The sequence below is a fragment of the Gorilla gorilla genome, chromosome 10 (assembly GCF_029281585.2).
Source record: "Gorilla gorilla gorilla isolate KB3781 chromosome 10, NHGRI_mGorGor1-v2.1_pri, whole genome shotgun sequence".
Lineage (NCBI taxonomy): Eukaryota > Metazoa > Chordata > Mammalia > Primates > Hominidae > Gorilla > Gorilla gorilla.
The window spans coordinates 53,135,058-53,159,680 of record NC_073234.2 but is presented as its reverse complement, the minus strand read 5'-3'; the positions used below and the strand labels follow the sequence as shown (position 1 = coordinate 53,159,680).

At 44.6% G+C, this 24,623-nt stretch overlaps 1 protein-coding gene across 11 annotated transcripts in view; it reads left to right on the top strand.

Moving 5' to 3' along the window:
• Positions 1-24,623, top strand: part of PFKM (phosphofructokinase, muscle) — a 39,458-nt gene that overhangs the window by 13,260 nt on the left and 1,575 nt on the right. For 10 of the 11 annotated variants that reach the window (XM_031001030.3, XM_019038620.3, XM_019038622.4 and 7 more), the window contains 19 exons: positions 2,874-2,966; positions 10,471-10,544; positions 11,424-11,501; positions 12,976-13,165; positions 13,423-13,588; positions 14,335-14,379; positions 14,825-14,933; positions 15,047-15,142; positions 15,395-15,487; positions 17,827-17,952; positions 19,391-19,455; positions 19,955-20,018; positions 20,825-20,974; positions 21,408-21,478; positions 21,837-21,924; positions 22,011-22,163; positions 22,871-23,035; positions 23,843-23,904; positions 24,136-24,247. In XM_031001030.3, coding sequence (XP_030856890.1) covers positions 2,882-2,966; positions 10,471-10,544; positions 11,424-11,501; positions 12,976-13,165; positions 13,423-13,588; positions 14,335-14,379; positions 14,825-14,933; positions 15,047-15,142; positions 15,395-15,487; positions 17,827-17,952; positions 19,391-19,455; positions 19,955-20,018; positions 20,825-20,974; positions 21,408-21,478; positions 21,837-21,924; positions 22,011-22,163; positions 22,871-23,035; positions 23,843-23,904; positions 24,136-24,247 — 1,992 coding nt within the window. In that variant the 5' untranslated portion in view covers positions 2,874-2,881. Of the gene's footprint in view, positions 1-14; positions 34-2,873; positions 2,967-10,470; positions 10,545-11,423; positions 11,502-12,975; positions 13,166-13,422; positions 13,589-14,334; positions 14,380-14,824; positions 14,934-15,046; positions 15,143-15,394; positions 15,488-17,826; positions 17,953-19,390; positions 19,456-19,954; positions 20,019-20,824; positions 20,975-21,407; positions 21,479-21,836; positions 21,925-22,010; positions 22,164-22,870; positions 23,036-23,842; positions 23,905-24,135; positions 24,248-24,623 lie in introns of those variants that run through there. The other variant, XM_055357349.1, reaches the window with a different exon arrangement.

Here is a 24,623-nt window from a genome sequence, read left to right as displayed (position 1 = left end):
ATTTCAGGAGAAGAATATGAGCGGTTTTTACAGGTCAGCACTCTTAAACTCCTCTTGTTATGGCGAATTTTCTCCCTCACTGACGCTTCCAGGGGTGGAAGAGCTCTGTGTGGGATTCTACCCCCGTCATGAGCTCCAAGAGTGAATGAGAAGAAAAAACGGGAGGAAAGGGATCAGCATACCCAGATGTCTTGTTTTTTCCTTTCCACCTTTTTGCCTTCCTATTTGCCCTAGTCACTTAATCTTTCTTTTTGGAAAACAGCAGAAATTTGGACATGAACATTCCAGTTAAATAAGAATGTCTCTAGTCACGCGTGTCTCTATGTTCCTTTCACTGTTTGTCACTATATGATTTCTCAAGTCCAAGTTAAAAGTGTGTTTTAAAGTAGAATATGGAGGTATATCTGTATCTAAGCCGATTTTACATTTTTCATATATTTGTATTTCATGTAGTTCATCAGTTCATTAACGTTTTCAACAAGTATTTATTGGGGTCCTGTAATGTGCATAGACTTTGCAAGTCTTTAGTGAGCTGTGGGAGAGTTTTTAAAAATGATCATGATCCCTGCCCTGGAGGAGTTCTCAGTCTAGTTAGGGAAAATGACTTTAGCAGCCATCCAGTCCAGTGGTTGGCAAACTTTGTCTGTAAAAAACCAGATAGTAAATATTTTAAACTGCAGGCTTATGAGTCTCTGTCACAATATCCATTCTGCTGTTGTAGCACAAAAACATCCACGATAATACGTGAATGAACGAAGGTAGTGCACATACTGAAATTTGCACTTAACATTTTTCACATGTCATGAAGTACTTTTTGCAACCACTAAAAAATATAAAAACCTTTCACAGTTTACTGCCATACAAAAACGTGAGAAGGGCTGGATTTGGCCTACAGGCTGTTGTACGCTGACCCCTGATCTAGTCCAACCCTCTTTTCAGTGCGTAAGAAACAATTAAAATGCCACATAAAGCAGGCCGAGCATGGTGGTTTATGCCTGTTATCCCAGAACTTTGGGAGGCAAGGTGGGCGGATCACCTGAAGTCAGGAGTTCAAGACCAGCTTGACTAACATGGTGAAAACCCGTCTCAATTAAAAATACAAAAATTAGCCGGGTGTGGTGGTGCATGTCTGTAATCCCAGCTACTCGGGAGGCTGAGGTAGGAGAATCGCTTGAACCTGGGAGGCAGTGATCCAGTTTAGACAACATGTGGTTAGAGGAAGTCCAAAAGAAGGTTTCCTTGACCTGTGGTAATCAGTGAAGGTTTAATAAGGGTACAACTATCACTGGCCTTAAATGATGGAATGGGGTGTGAATCTGTGGAAAGGGCCAGGGTAGCCACCTGGACAAGGGATGCAGTGTGCCCAGGCACAGAAGTGGGAAGAGCAAAGTAATGTTCAGGTGACAATGGAGCAGAGAATCTATAGGACCAACAGTTGAAGCTATATGCAAGGGCTAAATTGTAGAAGCTTCAAATGCCAACCCAACAAGTTGGGACCTTATTTGTCAGTACTGATTATATGTAGTACGTTCATTAATCTCTGTCTGTTAACACAATGCATGTTTGTGAATGTATGTCTTCATATATGTCTCATTGCATTATTTTATTATTTGTGTGGATTTGGGTGTTTATGTGACTTACGTCTCTATAGGCAGCTACCCTGAGTTCTCCAAATGCAGGGTAGAAGCAAGCACAAGCTGCCCTTAAAACTTGGGTTCCTGTGAATGAATACACATCTCCACTGAAGCCTAGGGACCTATGACCTTCCTATGAAGGTTTATTTTGTGTGTCTAATAGAGTGAAGAAAGGAACACAAGCACAGGGAAACCAGCTATTGTAGTAAGCAGTTCAGGTGGAAAATGGCAATGAGGATAGAAAGGAGGGGATGGATAAAAGAAGATAATAAGAAGGGAGAATAATAGGATTTAGTTACTGTTTTGAATCTGAGAGGAAGGGAGGAGATAAATTTAAAATAACAGGTTTTAGCTTGAAAAACTGGGAGAGTGATAATTCTACTGGCATTTTATGGATACAAAAATATGTCCTCTTGTGTGTTCCTTTGAGAGAGGTGATCCCTAAAGAACAAAATATGAAGGTGTTCCCATGTCGTGTATATACGGCATCTGTGTATATACGGCAGTGACTTTGTGTTAATCTTCTCATTTCATAGCATGTAGTAATGTGAGGGGCAAGACCCAAAGACCAAGGATCAAGAGATGCTCAGGAGGCTGACAGCCTGAGAGGGAAGAGCCATAGAAAGCCCCTGACCATTCTTGAGACTGACACCATTAATTTGCCTAACTCTGATGTGCCTTTATAACCTCAGACTCCAGTTTCAACTCCATATCACCTAACCCCATTCCAATAGCACAATTCCATAACACCCAACCCTAATCTTAATTATAATCCAACCTACCCTTGCTCTTCTACTTCTACTTTGCTGATTGTCATCAGTGCCCTAAACCTCATCTGATTCCAGCCCTCTGCAATAACCTATCCCTTCATTGAAAAGGGAAGGATGATTGAGGCTAACTCAACTTTTTCTCCTCCCTTTCTCATTTCTATTCAGTCAACTTCTCTTTTCCCTGACCTTAGTTTATTCCCCAAATAGGTTCCAATTGGGGTGGGAGGGATCAGGGAGGAATTAGGACCTTAGTAGTCTTGGGCTTGATTACATGACATTTCAGCTTGTCAGTCTACAAGGGTGTGGCTTTCCTCTGGAAGAAGTCCAAAGCTCTCAGGCTGCAAAGCTCAGACTTGGTATAGTGGGAGAGCCTGACTGAGGTGGCTCTAGCCAGTCTAATTACCGTTCCTTGAGCTAGTGGCATCTTGATTCCTGCTGTGTCTTAACTGACCATTGTCTTAAATTCTAGAGTGGATCATGACCCATGAAGAGCACCATGCAGCCAAAACCCTGGGGATTGGCAAAGCCATTGCCGTCTTAACCTCTGGTGGAGATGCCCAAGGTAAGGAGAAGGGGACAAAAAACATGGCTGGTGGGACTTTTGGAATTTACTGACTCCGTTAGCCTATACAATAGAATTATTCTTCTGTAGGTTCACGGGAATTTTGGGCTTTGCTAAAAATTTATGTGAGGCCTAAGTCCTCAAGTGCATTTGAATTTTATTTGCCATGCTTTTATTTACCCACGTCTTCATAAAACTTCTTTCCAAGTTTCTTTGAAGACAGGGGGCTCTTTTGGTCTTTGGGAACCTAAAAGAGTGGTGTTTTCTCAAGCAGCATTGGAAAGAAACTAAAGAGATAAAGTTATTGAGAAGGCAGTAAGTGGATTAACTTCATGTACTTTGGTAATGGTGGGGATGGGAGGAGACCCAGAATTAGTATATGGTGGGTCCCAACTAGGTCTTCAGGTATTAACTCTGATGTCTGGAGAGTTCCTGCACTGACCAAGGTCAGTCAGGCACTCGGTTTTCTCTGGCCTTTCCTCCTCTTCCATTTCATTACCCCTTGAACAAATAGGAACAGCAGCAGTTAATCAATACAGATCCGGTATGAGGTGGAGGGGCAGAAAACAGAGCCAGCAAAAACCCTTTTCTAGGTTGAATTTAAGAAACCTGGGAGTCACGAAAATTAGGTATATAGGAAACACGGAGTGGGAGTAAGAGGGTATGTGATTTTTTTAAAAAAACTTTTTCTCCTTTGATCTTCTGATATATTCTGATACATTGAAAAGAGGTAGAATTTCTTTGAAAAGGATGCAGGACATGGAGACAATTAGAAAGAGAGAAGGAAAGCGATTTCAGCTAGGCTCCCCTCCTCTGCACCACTGTTCCTAGGCTTTTTTAGACTTTGCGCTAAGGACCCACTTTGTATAGAGCCCTGTCTTGTATGTTGTGAAGAAGTTGAATTCCTTTAGGAATTTATAGTTTAATGAGGAAACTAGAATTCTTACATAAGGCACATAAATAAAAATAAGCAAGTGTGCATTAACCAAGCGGAATCTACTTACATAATGAAATGATAGCCTCTGATTGAATTAATCAGTGAAAACTTCATGGAGAAGGTAGATTTCAAGACACTGAACTCTTTGTTTAAGTAAGGTGCTTAGAACAGTAGCAGGCACATAGTAAATACTCAATACATGTGATCATTAATTAAAAATGAATTAGTGAGTATCTACTGTGTCAATCAGGATGATGATGAGGTTCACCAGTGATACATCAGTGAAAAAGTCTGATGCAATCTTTGTTCTTATGATACTTATTAGTATATTAGTAAAGCTAGACTTTTTAAACTAATATTTATTATAATTGTGATATAGGTTATGAATCAGAAAGTGCTAGAATGAAGAAACTGAGGAAGGAGGGTACGGAGGTCTGAGTTTAGGAATAGTGACCAGATTAGGAATGCAGAGCCCTAGTTGAGTTTGCAGAAACCACAGACCTGGCTTTTATTGCATCTGTCTTCTCCGCTGGCAGAGTACCATGCCAATACCGAATTCTTTAACATGTACTTGAGCATTGATCCTGAAACCTTGGTAGAGTGATCTGTGGACCCAGATTGTCAGATTAGGGGAAGAAAGAAGAAAGCCTGCTAAACAATCCAAGTGAGATACACAGAGTTATAAAATGAAGAAGAGCTTTTTAGAGAGGGAAAGAGAGAAAGAAAGGTCAGACTAGGATTTAACTTGGGTCTAAGAGCAGCAGAGCCCTTCCACCTTCTGATCCTGAGCAGTGAGACCCTCTTATTCTAGTGAAGACCATAACTCACTGCTGTAAGAAAAAGACCCTGTTTTACGGAGGCAGGGACTATAGATAAGCTGATTTCTGAAGGACCCAGCTGATAGGCACAGTGTATCCAGGGAAATATCCCACCTGCAAATCCCCATAACATCACAGCCACATGGCACTAGGGATTGAGAGTGATAGAAACTGAAATTCTATGGAGGCAAGGAGGCAAAACAGAAAACTCAAAATAGAGCTGAGAGGTCCTAGCTGAAGGAGAAGCTCAAATTCAGAAGTCGCCTGCCCAGAGCTGAGTTTGATGGACTCTAGTTCTCCCGGGGAGAAAACATAGAAATCTTTTGTTTTGTTTTTTTTCCCTGAGGGCTTGTGGGCCACATGGGAAAGTGAGATTGAGCTGTGTAAAATCCATAGAGGTCACAGCTTTGTCATTCTCCAAATTCAGCAAAGCTAATCATCTCTTGAGGTAGAAAAATGGCCAGGAATCAGACATCCTGAGCTCAAAAACAAAGAACTCTGGGATGCTGGGCTGATGCCGTACCAAATCCTAATTCCCTTTCCAGCCTGGGAATGGCTTCAGCCGCCAAAACTATGCTACTTTTAGCCTTATGACATCAGCATATTCTACCCCTGGAAAGGACCTCAGTCAGTCATCTGCTCTGGCCCTCTGTCTCCAGATAGCCAGCCATTACAAATGTATGTTTATCTTTTTGTTTTTTTTTTAAGAGATGGGACAGGATCGGCCAGGTGCAGTGGCTCACACCTGTAATCCCAGGACTTTGGGAGGCCGAGGCGGGCAGATCACCTGAGGTTGGGAGTTCGAGACCAGCCTGACCAACATGGAGAAACCCCGTCTCTACTAAAAATACAAAATTAGCTGGGCGTGGTGGCGCATGCCTGTAATCCCAGCCACTTGGGAGGCTGAGGCAGGAGAATCGCTTGAACCCGGGAGGCGGAGGTTGCGGTGAGTCGAGATCACACCATTGCACTCCAGCCTGGGCAACAAGAGTGAAACTCTGTCTCAAAAAAAAAAAAAAAAAAAAGAGATGGGAAGGGATCTTTTTATGTTGCCCAGGCTGGTCTTGAACTCCTGGCTCAAGCAATCCTCTTGCCTCAGCCTCTCAAGTAGCTGAGACCACAGGCCATGTGCCACCACACCTGGCCTTTTCTATTTTTAAAGGTTCGCACGAAAAGAGATCCTTTTACCTCTCTGGCTTGCTATTCTAAGGTTTATAATTTTTACTTATGATATCCATTAGAAAGTGCAATTCATCTCTAACAAATGTTTATTCCTCATATATTTTTAAAAATCTTATGAAAGTTAAGGCAGAAATAAATTATTTAGTATCAGCTTTAAAAAAAGTCATGCTCAAGTCATTTATTAGATTTTTTTTCTGTCTAGTCTCATAGAGACCCATTACCCACAGTTCTTCTTTCTAAAACCTCTTCCCAATATGCCGTAATTGGAGACTCCAAACTACGTGCTTATGATGTTCTCCAGAACCCCTCCTGACTACCCCCAGAATACCTACTGGATGGTGCCTGTAATCTTATCCTTCGTCTTGCTTCTAATAAGTCAGACAACTGCCATGGAGGGTTATTTAGGGCAACATGGAACAGCCAAGGAGACTCTGGCCAGGACTGGCTTGGGGCCAGACTAAGCTAGTCAGGTTGGCTAGGAGAGCTCAAAGAATTACCGGGGCTCCTTAGTATAAACTATTTGTATACCCCAAAGTTTGTGATTTTTAGGGAACTAGGGGTTTGAGGCATAGGTACCAGGTACATGAAGAGCATCCTAAAATTTGGTTTCTAGGAAAACACTCAGATATTCAAGTTGGAGACAGGATGAATGACTTCTGGAAGTTGGTGGAGTTGAGGTAAGAAGAAGGCAGAGGGAGAAGAGAATTTCCTCATTGTGAGATTTTTTTTTGTATGCCCAACAGATTTGGATAGTCCCTGCCCACCATCTGTTGTTTGCTTTTGTACTAAAAACGTTCAGAGTCACTTGTCTCTCTTAATCCTGGGTATACCAACAGGATTGCATGAAGTTAGAGTTTTTGCAGGACCATTTACTCAGCTTGGGAACAGGAAACAATGTTCCAACCTATACATTTCAGAACAATTTTTTCCCTTATTTCCTGAAATTACAAATTCATACTCCAGAACTCCAGGTATCCAGAAGAGAATCCCATAGGCCTTGTGAAAGACTGGAAAACAAACTTTAGTTTCATATCTATTCTGATCTTATTGAGCTAACTTTATTCATCTTTCCTAAAGCATTGATGGCTTTGTGTTGACTTTTGACCTTGTTCCTTTCACACACATAGGCTATTCCTCAAGCTACTGAGAAGCCCCTCTCTTCACAGATTTTTTGGTTTTGATGCCTTCAACTTAAGGTTGTGAACTTAGGCTTCTAGACTTCATGGGGCTTTGCCTTAGTGATGTCATAAGTGAGCTTTGACATCAGTGCTTACCAATGGCTTCTTGTTGACAAGCCCAACCTTTCAGGCCTTACCTTAGATCAGTTATCAGAAGCATTTGGCACTGTTCCAACTTCTTGAAACTGTCCCCTTTTGGCTTCTAAGACATTGCTAAGTCCTGGTTCTTTTGTATTTCTTGCTGCCCCTTATTAGTTTTCATCATGGAACCTCCCTTCCCCTTCCTGTTCCTTCAATGTTGGTTTTCCTCAGGGTTGCATTCCTTGCCCCTTTCCGTTATAATTCTGCATATTCTCTTGAGATAGTCTCTTCTGCGTTCACATGGATACGCCACAAGAAATTCAAACAGCATATCCAACTATGAATGTATCACCCCCACCGCCACCTGCCCAAACCAAAACCTGCCTCTGCTGAGTCAATGGACCACGCTTTTACCCTTTGTCTAAATCAATCACGGGACATTTTCTCCTTCTCTGACCCTTGAAATGTAATCACATTGCCAACTGGATATAAGTCCTGTTGCTTCTGTTTCCTAGATGTCTTCTGTCCAGTATTTTGTTTTGTCCCAAATGCTACTCTTCCAGTTCAGGCCTTCCACATTTCTTTTCTAGGCTGCCAGGTAGCCTCCTAACCCTAGAAATCCCTCTCTCAAGCTGTCTTTCACACTGCTGCCAGAGTTATCTTTCTGAGATACAGATTGCATCATGTCCCTCTGCTCTCTAAATTCTTCAGGGATTCTTTGTTGTATGCAACTTTTCTTTTTGGAGGGGCCACAGACCCCTTTAAGAATCAAATGAAAGCTGTGGACCTTCTCCCGAAAGAAATGTCCATGCCCGCAGAACTTTTCATACAGTTTTGTGGGGTTCCTGGATTCCCTGAAACCCATCACCCATGGATCCCTGATTAAACCCTGGCCTGTAAAAGACAAGTCAAACTTCTCATGGCACATAGGTGCCTGCCCACCTGTAGAGCTTCATCTCTCACCATTTCCTAGTTTATATTTTATTCTTTATAATACTAAATTACTTAAGGTTATTTTTTGACCCTCACCTTTATTTGTGCTATTCCCTCTGCCAAGAATACTCTCCCTCAAATTATCCACCTGACAGAAAAATTTTAAAGGAAATTGTCCTTTAGGTCCCATGACGAATGCTGTCTTTTCTGTATAACCTTCTCTGACTTCCTTCTGGCAGGCTTAGATACTCTTTGTCCCTGTTTCGACTGTACTTTGTCTCTCTCTCTCTCTCTCTCTTTTTTTTGAGAGATGGGGTATCACTGTGTTGCCCAGACTACACTTAACTCCTGGGCTCAAGTGATCCTCCTGTCTCAGCCTCCCAAGTAGCTGGGACTATAGGGATGCACCATTGTACTTGGCTCATGTCTTTTATAGGGACCAATAGACCATATTGTAATTCTCCACATGTCTTGAAGACCATTACCAAGTCCTTTATCTTGGTATCCCCAGACTCTGTGGTGGTCATTGCTGTACCCCCAGTGCCTAGCATAGTGCCTGAAACATGATAGGTGTTCAGTTAATATTTGTTCAGTGAACAAATGGACCTTCAATTCAATTTGGAGCTAATAGCCATGTAATACCAACCTGCAAAAAAAAGAAACATTTTGATTTTTTTTATTCCGTTCTATTCCTGATAGCCTTGGATTATTCAAAAGTTTGTGATGGTTTTTTAGTTTGATGCTGCAGATTTTTCCGATTACTAGCTCTCTTAATGCTTGCTGGTATATTACATTTCTCCAGGCAGGGTTAAGGACAACATGAACAGATTTTAGATTAAAACAAAAATATGTACTAGAATGTCTAAGAGAGACTGGCTAAAATGGTTCACAAGAAGTTGACCCATCATGGCTCTAAGATTCCCTGTGCATCACCATGTGCTCCTCATCACATTACATGGTAGGAAAGGAATGTCTCCCATCTCTCACCAATAAGGCCATGCTTAGCACAGGATCAGTGCATTGTTCCTAATATGAAACACACATATGGGACACCTGCTGTGTGTTTTATGTTGGGACGGGTTGGCTTTTTCACAGTGCTCCTGGAATAGAGTTCTTTTCACTGAGCAGCTACTAGGAGAGGGATAATATCATCTGTGAAAAAGGGAAAAGGATTGCCTCTCTATTTTAGTCCTAAGTTTTTGTTTTGTTTTGTTTTAATTTTATTTCTTTTTTTTTTTTTTTTTTTTTTTTTTTTACAGATGGAGTCTTGCTATGTTGCCCAGGCTGGTCTCGAACTCCTAGGCTCAAGCAGTCTTCCCAGCTTGACCTCCCAAAGTACTGAGATTACAGGCATGAGCTACCGTGTCCAGCCCTAGTTCTAAGTTTTTCTTCCAGTAGAAGCAGAGAGAGAATGATTTACAGTATACTTTTTGAGTTCCCCATAAACATCTTATATACAGGGCCACAGGAAGAGACTAGCAAATATTTGTTGACTAATTGAGGAAATGCCAGGAGAACGCAGTGAGAGAATAGAGTCCCCACCAATTCTTCCTGCACACTTGGTCACAGCCTCTTCTGGCAGTGTGATAACTAGTAAATCACAACTGTGTGGCACACATTGGAACATAGACCAACTCAAGTGACACAAAAAAGGGGTGTGTGTGTGTGTAGACTAAGAGAATCAGCTGTCTAGTAACAGATATACTTGTGAACTTGTGAATAGACTGTGACTTGCCAAGTTACTGAACCATATAGAGTCATGTCTTTGTCCTGAAATGCCAACTAAAAGCTGATGTCTCGATTCAGTGCAGAAAGCAAGGAAAAACCTAGTACAGCCATTGACATTAGTAGGACAAGCCATAGAGGCTAATAATGTTAACTTAGGCATCTGAGAACTTGAATTCTAATCTGAACTTTCTAAAAGTACTAGCTTTGTGCCCCTTGACCTTTTTGAGTTTCAGTTTCCAAATCTTTAAAATGGAGACAATTCCAGGATTGTTAACAGCATTAAATAAGATGATGTTTGACAAGCTCTTGGCAGTGTCTAGCCCACAATACACATTCAAGAAAATGTGTTATTCTTGTTGTTATTGTTTCCCAGATGGTCCTATCAGGGAAAGGTCTTGGGAAGGGCAGGATTTTGGGGGGGCTTGAGGAGCAATGAATGCAGATTATCTGAAGCTCCAGTAACATTGACTGCAGTAATTGGGAGTGGGGAGGCCAGAAGACTTTGATGAGAGGATTATTCTAGATTCAGAGAAGATACTAAATAAAGTACTGATTCGTTATCTTTAGCCAAATGTAATATCTCTGGATTCCAGGGCGCCTTTTCTTAGGAGCAACCTCTCCGTGACTTCTTTTGTCCCTCCTTTCAGGTATGAATGCTGCTGTCAGGGCTGTGGTTCGAGTTGGTATCTTCACCGGTGCCCGTGTCTTCTTTGTCCATGAGGTTGGTTCTGTACTTTGTTCTTCATCATTCTTTCTCTGTCCTCTTCTAAATCTGCCTCCTATCCCCTTCCCACATTCTGTGTCCTTACCTCCCAGTTAGTTACATTGCTGTGTTTGATTTTCCTTGACTCCGTAGCTTCATGAGTCACTCTTTCCTACTTGACTCCAATAGTGATGGTGGGACCTGAGCATCTACAAACTGGGTCTTCATGTTGCCTGTTCAATTTAAAGGAAAAAGTAACTCTCAGTCCTCCTTTTATCTCCCTCAAAACAGAGAAAGAAATGGAAATGGGTAGTATTTACAGCAAATTTAGTATATCCAGGGGAAGAGCCCCAGGAGAGAAGAGCCTTGCTGCATTTCTGTAGTTTGCATAACTTTCTGAGGTTCTCAAATCTTCTTTTGCACCCTTCTCCCAGTACCCTCTCATGCTTCACCCACTCTTCTTTTTATAAGGTCCACCTGCTTTCTTGTATCAGATTTTATAATCTTTTAGAGCAAGTCGCATTTCTTTCCTTCCCTCCCACCAACTTCCCCTTCTCCTTTTCTCCATGGTTATCAAGACCATCTGTTATCATTGGTCCCCTGGGAAGCAGGTTGGAGGAGATAGGATGAGCCAAAAATAAGAATTAAGATTAACTATTAGGAAGGATATCCACATCCCAGTATTTCAAAAATGGGAGAAACTAGAAGAGAGTATTGCAAAAGTTGATGCCTCCTTCTTTGGACTGTGTTAAATATGATAGTCTCACGAGCATCCAGGACTCACTAATGGGAGGAGGTGACTTGACTCTCAGAGAATCTCTTCCCAGGGATCCTGTCTTAATCTTGGGAATTTATAGAGAAGCCTAATGGGCTGAACAGGTATAATGTGTCGCACAGGGTTATCAAGGCCTGGTGGATGGTGGAGATCACATCAAGGAAGCCACCTGGGAGAGCGTTTCGATGATGCTTCAGCTGGTATGTTCCAGAGAACTCCCTGTCCCATATTTGCTCTGTCCTTGTTTCATCCCACTCTGGTTTGGGCTCATGGTCTCCCAAATTCCCTGTCATGTGGTTTCATGGGAAGGAATTCAGTGACAAGAGAGGGACCCTATTTGCCCTTTACTCTTAGCATTTGAAAATACCACCCTGGTTTCCTGGGGCAGGGAGAGGGTGGAAGAGTGATCACAGGATGCTTTGCTCTTTATGGAAAGGTCATAAACAAGACTATGGGGACTGACACATAAGCAGGTCTTACTCTAGGGTCACAGGGAAGGTCTGGCCCTGAAAATAACCTTACCAGAGGACTGGAGCCAGAGCAAGAAGTGGAGCTGAAATCTGCCAGTCCTCATGTGATGGAGATGAGGTGACCTGAAACCACACCGCTTAAAGGACGAAGGAACTGAGACAGCCTTTCGGAGTCTCAAAAAAATCCTAAGAGTATCCTGAGGATTTCCACAGTCCTTTATGCTACTTGCTCCATGTTGTTTTAGGCTTCTCATGTGTATCCACTGTGGGCTAGCCCACAGTGAGTGAGAGAAATACAATCATTTGCTGGTTTACTGAAAATTTGTAAATTACATTTGTATCCCCCTTTTTTCAGCTCAGTTCCCTAAAAATCCATGGGCAAAAATTTAATATGCAGTGTCTAGTGAAGGCTCTACCTAGGTGCTAAGTAATGGTGCCTGCCATAAAGTGGTCTGAGAATGAGCCAGAATTCTCCACCAGTATCCCAAGGTCATGGCTGCCCAGGAGTACATATGATATGAAAACCTAAGTATACTTACCTCTCTCAGGTAAGTATACTTTCTCTCAGGGATAGAAGGCCTTAATTTCCCAGGGACTTATAGATACCTCTCTTGGGGTATCTATAAGGCTTTCTTTACCCAGAGCTATTTTTCCTGTAAATACCTGGATATTGCAGCTTCTGCTGCTGGCACCACGGATTGCAAGGAGCTAAGGGGAAAGGATTGGCAGTACCTGGGTACGGTTAGAAATCTCAGTGTAGAGAGAGGAAAAATACTACAAAACACATTGGGATGAACTCCTAATAATAATTTGGACACAATCCAGTAATGTCAGGCCATTAGGGAGAATTTCTAAAGACTGAAGTCACTGCTTCTAAGATGTGAAAGTTGGACATTATTTGAGAAGCCAACAGACATGTATGTATTCACTTGTTCTCTTTAGGATAGTCATGGATGACAAAGCCTTCAATGAAAGGAGTTCTTAGCAGTCTTCTCAGATGTGTAGCAAAATATGGGAATGACCCTATGATGCCTCAGCCAGCATCATTTCCCTTTCCTTTGGAAGGGACAGATCACTCTTAAGGATGTCAAGGAACTTTCTAGGGAGTCATACGGTTATGTTAGGCCATCACAGCATTGGAATAGGGGATATCTCAGCATGTTGAGCCCTGTCTCTGGGGAGCTGACTTCTACCTCTTCCAAAGGGAGGCACGGTGATTGGAAGTGCCCGGTGCAAGGACTTTCGGGAACGAGAAGGACGACTCCGAGCTGCCTACAACCTGGTGAAGCGTGGGATCACCAATCTCTGTGTCATTGGGGGTGATGGCAGCCTCACTGGGGCTGACACCTTCCGTTCTGAGTGGAGTGACTTGTTGAGTGACCTCCAGAAAGCAGGTAAGAGAGTTTTCACATCAGTATTGCTTATTTGTGTCGGTACATGCACGCATGTACACACACACATCACCCCCGCCCCACTTTTACCTCCCATTGGAGAAAAATGTTACCCAGACACAAATAGGCAGTCTTTGCCCTCCTTTTTCTGGTATTGTCTACAATTCCTTTTGGCTAGAGTTTCTCTCTCTCTAGATATCTCCTCTTTAGGCATGCCAGGTACCTCACCCAGTGGCTCCTGGTTTGCTTCTCATTGTCAGGTAAGATCACAGATGAGGAGGCTACGAAGTCCAGCTACCTGAACATTGTGGGCCTGGTTGGGTCAATTGACAATGACTTCTGTGGCACCGATATGACCATTGGCACTGACTCTGCCCTACACCGGATCATGGAAATTGTAGATGCCATCACTACCACTGCCCAGAGGTAAGGGGACTTGGGAGGTAGGCAGTGTAAGAAGATGGCAGCTAGGACAGGCTAAAGGGCTAGAAGCTCCTGAAGACTAAAGCGTTTGAGCTATGGTGACTATAATGACCAGTTTTCTGGGGCTAGAACACTATTTTTAACGAAAAATTATCTAGAGCACTGAAATTGCACTGTTCCCTTAATGATATATGATTTGTCTTTTGCCACTGTCTGGCCCACTGTCCAAATATGCAGCTCTGAGGTCTTTCATATCGTTGGGGTAAATGGTTATTCTTCAGACTGGGCAAATCTAGGGAGCCCAGACATGAGCTACGCTTTCCAACCATATCATAGAAAGTATAGGTGCTGCTATGACCACGACGGCTCAGAGATAAGGGGACCTGGGGGGAGGCAATGTAGGATGGGAGGATAGAAGGGTAACAGTTTACCCCAGGGTAATCCTAGAGGATTCCAGTTAGTCCAATTCTCCCTTCACTTCTTATCCTTTCCTTCCCTTCCCTGACCCGGTTCCTCCCTGGAACCGAGCCTCTGTTTAGACACTTTTTACTGCTGTGTTTTCTCAGGCCTAGGAAGGATACCTTGTGGCTAAAGTATTTCCCCTAGGTCTTCCTGGTCTCAGGAAGCCTGCTAGAAGGCCTGGCAGCATACATGTGTCTCCCACAGAGGGTAATTGGCCTAGATGTGGGTGGTGGCTTGATCTTGGCCATAGGGTCACTTGGACTGTGTCATATGTCTATCTCTTGCAGCCACCAGAGGACATTTGTGTTAGAAGTAATGGGCCGCCACTGTGGGTAAGATCCTCATTCTGACCCATTTATTCCGTGGACCTAGCAATAGTCCTTTCCTTTTCCCCAGAGAGTCCAGTGAGGTCTGTCAGTAGCAGCAGATCTGGAGGTGCACATGCTCCTTGTGGTGTGGTTCCCTTTCCAGCCTCCATCCCCCTCCGTTACATCCCCACACATGCATGTGTGTACGTGCTCAGGCACATGCTTGGTGTAAAGAGTGGGTAGCGCTCTGAGGCTGGAAGCCACTGTGGCAGGTGAACATAAATGGAAGGTATCCGTTAGAGACAGAATCTCATTGAGGGGCCCTGGTGCTCTTACCCTTGCCCCAAGAATAAAATAGAGGCTCTCCAGACCTTTTATCAACTATGAGGACTAGGAGAACTTGTTGGGTATGGGTGAGGCTATTTGTAGAGTACAACTTCTAGCAGGATGCTTCTGACTCTCATCTCAGATACCTGGCCCTTGTCACCTCTCTGTCCTGTGGGGCCGACTGGGTTTTTATTCCTGAATGTCCACCAGATGACGACTGGGAGGAACACCTTTGTCGCCGACTCAGCGAGGTACTTGCACTTTATTTTGCCCTTAAGAAATCCCTCACCCTGTTCCACTGATGATCTGTTTCCCACCCATCAGCTTCATTCCATGGACCATTTTACCCTTTGTTCTCAACCAGACAAGGACCCGTGGTTCTCGTCTCAACATCATCATTGTGGCTGAGGGTGCAATTGACAAGAATGGAAAACCAATCACCTCAGAAGACATCAAGAATGTTCGTATGAATGAAGCCAGAGAGGCCTTAGACTCCATAGCCCATTCCCTTCTGGCTTCTGAGTCTCCTGACACTGCTTCTCCCCTTGGTCCTTCTGCACATCTCTCCCTGGGTCCCTGCCCCTGGTTGCCTCCCACAAAGAACCATTACAAGACAAGAGTCTGAGCTGTCCATGGTTTACCCAAGTCTCTGCTTGTTTTCTTCCTTTGACTCTGCATAACCCTCTCTCTGTCCCTCTGTTGGTCCCTTCAGCTGGTGGTTAAGCGTCTGGGATATGACACCCGGGTTACTGTCTTGGGGCATGTGCAGAGGGGTGGGACGCCATCAGCCTTTGACAGAATTCTGGTAAGTCACTGGGCTGTGTGGCCCTCATGCCTTGAAACCCTCAACCTTGTAGTCCTGCCCCCTCAGGGCTGCACTTCACCAGACAGGGACTTACATCACTGGTCGCATTGCCTCTCCACCAGCCTTTGGGCTGCAGTGGCTACTGACCCATTCCCATACACTTGAGGGTTCTCTTCTGTTACAAAAATGGCGAGAGACTATGCCTTCCTAATGGTGAGGAACAATATCTTTTTGTTTTGTTTTGTTTCATATATTTTTAATAAGAATTTTGAGATAATTGTAGATTCACATTCAGTTGTACAGAATAATACAGAGGTAGTCGCACATACCCTTTGCCCAGTTTCCTTCAATGGTAACATCTTGCTTAACTATAGTACAATATCATCACCAGGATATTGACATTGATATGGTCAAGCTACAGAACATTTCTATTACCACAGGATATCTCATGTTGTCCTTTTATAGCCACGTGTGCTTTACCCCCACCCATCCCTCCTCATTATTATTATTATTATTATTTTTTGAGATGAAGTCTCGCTCTGTCGCCCAGGCTGGAGTGCAATGGCGCGATCTTGGCTCACTGCACGCTCCACCTCCCGGGTTCACGCCATTCTCCTGCCTCAGCCTCCCAAGTAGCTGGGACTACAGGCGCCTGGACCACGCCCGGCTAATATTTTGTATTTTTAGTAGAGACAGGGTTTCACCGTGTTAGCCAGGATGGTCTCGATCTCCTGACCTTGTGATCCACCCGCCTCGGCCTCCCAAAGTGCCGGGATTACAGGCGTGAGCCACTGCGCCTGTCCCTCCCTCCTCATTCTTAACCTCTGGCAACCACTAATCTGTCTCTTTGTCTGTAATTTTTAATCTCATGTATATTATATAAATGGAATTGCATAATATGCAACCCTTTAGGATTGGCTTTTTTTTCCACTCAGCATAATTCTCTAGATATTTATCAAAGGTGTTGTTTGTTTCTATAGTTTGCTGTTTTTTGCAGAGCAGTACTCCATGGAGTGGATGTATTACAGTTTGTTTAATCATTCAAACATTTGAGTTTTCAATTTTTGGCTATTAGGGATAAAGCGACTTGAACATTTGTGTACAGCTTTTTGTGTGAACTTAAATTTTTATTTCTGCAGAGTAATTGCCCAGGAGTTCAATTGGGTTGTATGGTAGTTTTTTGTTTCTTAAAAAATTTTTTTTTCAAAGATACTGCCCAACTGTTTCCAGAATAGCTGTACCATTTTAATTTCCATCAGCAATTTATGAACCACCTGTTTTGTTTGCATCCTTACTAGCATTTGGGGGTCGTCACTTTTTTTTTTTTTTTTTTTTTTTTTTTTTACTATTCTGATAGGTATATAGTGGTATTTCTTTTTTCTTTCTTTTTTTTTGAGATGGAGTCTCTCTCTGTTGCCCAGGCTGGAGTGCAGTGGCATGGTCTCAGCTCACTGCAACCTCTGCCCCCTGGATTCAAGGGATTCTCCGGCCTCAGCCTCCTGAGTAGCTGGGATTGCAGGTGCCTGCCACCATGCCCAGCTAATTTTTTAAATTTTTAGTAGAGATGGGGCTTTCACCATGTTGGCCAGGCAGGTCTTGAACTCCTGACCTTGTGATCTGCCTGCCTCGGCCTCCCAAAACATTGGGATTACCGGCGTAAGCTACCGGGCCCAGCCTTTTTTTTTTCTTTTTTTTTTTTTAAGAGATGGAGTCTTGCTCTATCACCCAGGCTAGAGTGCAGTGGTGCAATCTCGGCTCACTGCAGTCTCCATCTCCTGGGTTCAAGAGATTCTCCTACCTCAGCCTCCTGAGTAGCTGGGATTACAGGCACATGCCACTGTGCCTGGCAAACTTTTTGTATTTTTAGTAGAGACAGAGTTCCACCATGCTAGCCAGGCTGGTCTTGAACTCCTGACCTCAGGTGATCCGCCTGCCTTGGCCTCCAAAAATGCTGGAATTACAGGCATGTAATTCCAACCTTAGACACTCAGTTTAAACCCTCTTATCCTATCTTCACTGGAAGAGCAAAGCAATCTCCTACCTTGTTTTGTCAATAAGAAGGGAATATTATTAAGCCCCAGTGATCCTGTTGATTACCATAATGGGCATCTTTCTCTAGAAGTAAGTAGAATCTTTGGGGTTCTGATGGCAAGAATACAGAGTCATCAAGCTTTAGATGAAATCTGGGGAGGTAAAGCCCAGTAAGTTCTTTACTGCAGTTCTTAATTGTGAGACTCAGTCTTGTGATTTGGAAAAGGGCTCAAGTATCCTGACTCTCTAGGCTGAGCCAAGATGGGGCAGCCTGAGCCAGACTGTCTTTGTTCTCTGGGCTCCTGCAGGGCAGCAGGATGGGTGTGGAAGCAGTGATGGCACTTTTGGAGGGGACCCCAGATACCCCAGCCTGTGTAGTGAGCCTCTCTGGTAACCAGGCTGTGCGCCTGCCCCTCATGGAATGTGTCCAGGTGGTAAGTACTGATCCTAAACCCCTTTCTTAACACTCTCAAGCCCCTGCCTTGGAGCTCAAGGGGCATGAGACTATGTCTAAGGCCACTGGTATAGGAGCAGGTGGAAAGGCAAGATGGTATAGTAAGAGACATGTGGGGAAAGAACACAGTGGGCTTTGCATAGGAGCTCTTAACTAAGCTTCAGTGTTCCCATCTGTAAAATGTTCCTAAGGAAGGTGGGAGATTCTACATCCTCCTTAGTAATGAAACCCAGTATCTCATAATATACAACCTCAAACCTTTTTATCATGTCTTTATTGGAAGAATAATGCTATATTCCTCCTAACTTTATTAAGAACAGGAGAATATTATTAAATTCTAGCTGGGTAGCTTTTGTCTCTGTGATTTCTATCTTGAACATGTTTCTCTGAACCAACACGAGGTTACTAATGCTAACGTTGAGGGTTATTGTAAGGATTGGAGATAAGCTATATTAGCATGTGATGCAGTACCTAGCAAATGTTGAGTGCTCAGGAAATGGTGGCCTTTATTAGGAAGGAATCACTCCTTCGATACCACAGAGTGAACATGGCGGCTGGGAGCGAGAGCTAGGCTGTGTGGCCTGGTTCTGAGGGCTGGTCTAAATACTGCCCATCTCCCGGCCTCCTTCTCTCTGAGACTCAGGAGTCCCAGTTACCTGCAGCCTTGCTTGGAAATGTATCTGTAAAAGCTCCAAAGTGAAGGCACTGCCCCATAGAGCTGAAATCAGTAGTTGAGAAGCACACAGCAGGAATCAGTCCTTCCTAACTGGGTTACCTGTAGGATCTTCATTTACTCATGACTTTAGAGGCTGCTTTAAGGCCGGGGACCTGGGTGTGGAATGGAAGATACTATTTATCTGTGAGCATTCTTCCACTCTGCCCATACTTCTCATAAACAGAGCATAGTGCCAGGTGCGGTGGCTCACACCTGTAATCCCAGCACTTTGGGAGGCCGAGGCAGGCAGATCACAAGGTCAGGAGATTGAGACCATCCTGGCTAACATGGTGAAAAATACCAAAAAAATTAGCCGGGTGTGGTTGCACACGCCTATAATCCCAGCTACTTGGGAGGCTGAGGCGGAAGAATTGCTTGAACCCAGGAGGCAGGGGGTTGCAGTGAGCCAAGATCACGCCACCGCACTCCAGCCTGGGTGACAGAGCGAGACTCCGTCTCAAAAAAAAAATAAAATAAACAGAGCATAGAATCAGTTCTTTTCTTTTGCTGCTCATTACTTAGACAACTCAGGAAAAACAAAAATACTTCTGTGAAAGTTTGGGGGCATAGGAAAGGTGGGGTGTAGAATGGACAGGATCTAGTCACAATCCCAGAGATGGGCAGAGTTTGACTGTGGGATGGAGATCCAGTTGTGCAGAATCCTGACCCTGGAGTTGAAACTGTTGCTGTGCTCCCCCCTCAGACCAAAGATGTGACCAAGGCCATGGATGAGAAGAAATTTGACGAAGCCCTGAAGCTGAGAGGCCGGTGAGGAGATGACGGGAAGCTCACTAGCTACAGAAATCAGAGGCGTGAACGAAGCCAAAGATCTCCATGGCTCCAGGCCCAAAACATGAGCTTCTGCTGCTTCCTTTTCTGATTCTCTCTGCAGCAAGTTCCTGCCCAAGAAAATTAGTTGTGAGGTGACTGGGAGGCTCAGTTCATCTCAGGGGTGTGGTCCCTGGCATCAACCTTTTATAATCTGTTATTTCTATATGTGAGCCCCAGCAAGATGATAAGTTCCTCTAGGCAAGGGACAGTCTCTTGTGCTGAGCATAGTGCCTGAAGAAGAGTACTGAGGGAGTGTTTGATTAACTAGTGGCCCCTTTGTAGCCCCTGCCCTGTCCCTGCTCTGCCCCAGTTCTGTCCTCAGAGGTTTGCCCTATGGAACTTCCCTCTGGGAGCAAAACTTCAGACCAGGATCTCCATGGCTGCTGGCTGTGGGGAATGGCCTGAAGACACCTCTCTCTATTTGTACTTCCTATAGGAGCTTCATGAACAACTGGGAGGTGTACAAGCTTCTAGCTCATGTCAGACCCCCGGTATCTAAGGTACTGGCAAGTTGACTTGCCCTCTCCCCTTTTCCTTCTCCCTCCCCCAGTCTCTCTTCATAAATGCTACCACAGTCCATACAACATAAGCCTTGCCAACTTCTCTGCCCCACTCTGATCTTCAGTGCTGGGTCCCTGGCCCTATTATAATGATTTCCTCTTAACCACCCCAGATACCAGAGCCCCCTTCTTAGTGTACCCTGGATATCTCTAACACAAGACCCATGCCCACTTCAGGACTGGCAAGATAGCATGCAAAGAATGGGAAAGAGGGCTTTGTACTTTTTCTCTGGGAAAATATGGGAATAATCACATCTAAGTGTATGTAAGCCACTTCTTCCACTGGAGTAGTGGTTCTCAATATTAAGTATATATCAGAATTGTTTGGGTTGCTTATTAAACATGCAAACTCCTGGGCCCCTCTCTCAGAGGAGATTCATATCTGGGTAGAGGCCAGGAATATGCAGGTTTAACAGGCTCCCCCAGTGGATTCTGATGCAGGTGATCCAAGGAACACACTTGGGAAGTGCTGCTCTGGAAGGTCTCTCATTTATTGTATAATAATGATATCTGAGATGGGGGACAGCAGCTTTATTTATTGATCTGTGATCAAGAATTTTGCTTCCATGTATGTGGTAGCCAGCTGTGCTGGCATTCCTTGGGAGAGGGGTGTGTGTTGTGTTGTCTTAGGCAGATGTCCTGATCCCTGGATGACAAGGGCTTAGAGCTCTGCCTCCTTTACTAACCTCCTCCCTGTTCCCCTGCTGGGTTTCTGTCCTCATTTTTCCCTGCTTCCTCCTGTATAGAGTGGTTCGCACACAGTGGCTGTGATGAATGTGGGGGCTCCGGCTGCAGGCATGAATGCTGCTGTTCGCTCCACTGTGAGGATTGGCCTTATCCAGGGCAACCGAGTGCTCGTTGTCCATGATGGTTTCGAGGGCCTGGCCAAGGGGCAGGTATGGGGACTATTCTGGGACCTAGGAGCAGTCATGGGGAAGATAAGTGTAGCAAGAATGACCTGTCCATTCTCTTGGCTTCCTCTGTTCCTCACTACCTCTCCTGTCTCAGGGTCCAGGCAGAAGTAGATATTTAATATTAGGGCAGTAGGAACAGGCAGGAATTACTGCAGTGAACCATTGCAAACAACATGTCTTATTTAATTCTCTATCCCAAAGCTCAGCACAGTGCCTGGCATAGGTAGATGCTTAATATTTGTGAATGAGCAGTAAGGGTAGAAGTTCAGTGCGTGGGGAAAAGCTAATACCTGGTGTACCTTTTCCAACCAAGGGGGATCCAGGGATAGGGTTAGAACTCAAGCAGTGGCACCAGTCCCACACAGGCCTCCTAGTGCTTTAGCCTTGTGCAGAGCTCTGTGGCTTATCCCCACAGATAGAGGAAGCTGGCTGGAGCTATGTTGGGGGCTGGACTGGCCAAGGTGGCTCTAAACTTGGGACTAAAAGGTAAGTAGCACTGCAGAAGCACCTCCTCCCAGTCACCTCTTAAAGTTGCCCTTGGATGTGGGTTCATTATGCCATGGTCTGCTTCAACCACCCTGTTGTCTGGATCCTCCACCCTCAACCTCACAGTTGCTGCCATGAGGGCAGACATGCCCATCTCAACATCTTTAGCAGCTCTGGCAACTTAGAGCTCCAGTATGTATCCTTGGATAGGACTAAGAGGGTGGGCTAGGGAGGGCGGCACAGGTCAAGAAATTAAAAATAAAGTGCCTCTAACTCTAGCTTTTCTCTCCCTCAATTTTCCTGTCTCTTCCCCAAATTCCAATTCCCCTTCCCCTCCCCCCCATCACTGATCAACTAGGACTCTACCCAAGAAGAGCTTTGAACAGATCAGTGCCAATATAACTAAGTTTAACATTCAGGGCCTTGTCATCATTGGGGGCTTTGAGGTGAGTGCCTGCCACCATTTCTTCCTCTCTCCCTCCTACCTCCTCTCCCTCTCCCCAATCCTGCCCTTGTGCTCTCTTCTTCTTAGGCTTACACAGGGGGCCTGGAACTGATGGAGGGCAGGAAGCAGTTTGATGAGCTCTGCATCCCATTTGTGGTCATTCCTGCTACAGTCTCCAACAATGTCCCTGGCTCAGACTTCAGCGTTGGGGCTGACACAGCACTCAATACTATCTGCACAGTGAGAGCCTATCACCACTTCCCATCCCTTTTGGCCAGGATTATAATCCTTAAACTGAGTGTGGTCCCAAACAGTGAGCTACTCTTTATATCAAGCAAATGGGAATGTTTGAAAATGATTCTTCAGCTGGGCATGGTGGCTCACACTTCTAATCCCAGCACTTTGGGAGGCCAAGGCAGGCAGATCACTTGGGGTCAGGAGTTCAAGAGCAGCCTGGCCAACATGGTGAAACCCCATCTCTACTAAAAATACAAAAATTAGCTGGGTGTGGTGGTAGGCACCTGTAATCCCAGCTACTTGGGAGGCTGAGGCAGGAAAATTGCTTGAACCTGGGAGGCGGAGGTTGCAGTGAGCAGAGATCGTGCCACTTTACTCCAGCCTGGGTGACAAAGTGTTCAGTTTCCTCACCTAGAAATGCACCAGTACCCTGAATACCAAATGTTTTTTTTTTTTCTTTCTGAGATCATGCAGTCTAATTTTCTGAGCAGTAGAAAGGATAGGTACAGCTTTCTTCCCAGGAGAGACGTTCTGCAGTGAGGTTGGCAAATATGCCTGTTACCCTAAATGCAAGAACTTGATGAGCTCTAGGGGCCCTGCCAGCCTATGGAGAATATAGTTCCAGGGTTTAATTAATGGCAAAGATTAAAGAGTGATAAGAATCAGGCCCCTGATCGTGTCTTTCTAACTATAACCCATTGTCCTTGCAGACCTGTGACCGCATCAAGCAGTCAGCAGCTGGCACCAAGCGTCGGGTGTTTATCATTGAGACTATGGGTGGCTACTGTGGCTACCTGGCCACCATGGCTGGACTGGCAGCTGGGGCCGATGCTGCCTACATTTTTGAGGAGCCCTTCACCATTCGAGACCTGCAGGTAGCTGGCCACCCAGAGCCTGCTAGATAGCTCTCCCCTGTCTCCAGACTGTTTCCACAGTGATCTGAACTATGAGAGCTCAAGTTGAGGACAGAGCTGATTGGTCTGTAGAATCCTGTGAAGACCAGAAAGAGCACTATGCAGGCATTCTCTGGTGTCACCTCATATGCATGACCACAGCTACTGTTGTTGGAATGCTGATTTTGAGTCAGGTGACCTGGTGCTAAGCCCTTTATGGGCATTTTTGCATTTTATCTTCACAATAGACATGCAAAGAAGATATTATCTCCATATAACATAGAAAGGTTTAGAGAGGTTAAAAAACTTTTCTAAACTCCTAAGTGAGCAGATGGTTTAAGTGGTTGAGAAAGTCAGTGATCTTTTTACTACATCATGTCTCCCCTTTAGATTTCCCTTGCTGTCCTTCTGCTTTTGAGAGAGATACTCTCTCAAAACAGAGATATAAAGTGTCAACACTGACACTGTGACCACAAGTCAGCCCTCTGAGGCAAGGGGAACCAGAAAGGCTTGGAAAGGGAGATTGGAGAGGGTGAGGGGCTGAACACTGACAGCTACTGCAGCTGTCTGTAGTGCTCCCTCTTCCAGTTCTGTCTCATTTGGAGTCATTGTTTAAATTTCAGTCCACACTGAGCTTCTTACAGGAATTAGGCACAGTTCAGGCCCAGGATTGTAAACAACTCTCTTCCATGTCTCTCTTCCTTCCTGGAGAGGTGTGGTGTGGAAGAAGATTTATACCCAACCTTATCCATTCCCAGTTAGGCTTAGGATTTACTCTTTCATTTTCAGGCAAATGTTGAACATCTGGTGCAAAAGATGAAAACAACTGTGAAAAGGGGCTTGGTGTTAAGGTACCTCATCCATGGTTTGTTCCTAAGTGAAGCAGAAAAATAAGCTTTGGCTCAAACCCATAGAAAGGCCATCACTGGGACACCCTGAGGAATCTGTAGATATAAAGGGAGGGGGCCAGCCTATCCCTTGAATCCTTGGAGGAGATAAAAATTGAAAGGAAAGAACAAAGGCAGAAATGGGGGATGGGAAGCCAACCACAGAGTCACAGGCTTTTGGTCTCCACCTGGCAGGAATGAAAAGTGCAATGAGAACTATACCACTGACTTCATTTTCAACCTGTACTCTGAGGAGGGGAAGGGCATCTTCGACAGCAGGAAGAATGTGCTTGGTCACATGCAGCAGGTAGGGAAGACACCGTAGTCATGCCCTTCATCAGACAGCCATACCTGCCAACAGCCATACCTGCCAACAGCCACTGAGGCTTCCACTGGCCTTTTCCAGTCTTCTGGAGGAGCCTGTCAGTGCCATCATAGAGCATGGGCCTGCAGTCTCTTACAGTCATAGAATCAAAACATCTTTATCCTGGAAATGACTTTAGAGATTATATGGTCTATCCTTTTCAAAAGCCCTCAGGGGAGGGCTTTTCAACCTTGGCAGCTTTGCCTTTTGGGGCTGGATGATAATTTGTCATGTGTGGCTGTTCTATGCACTGTAGGACAGTTGCACAGCATCCCTGGTCTCTACCCACTAGATGCCAGTAGCACCTCCCTCTCACTCC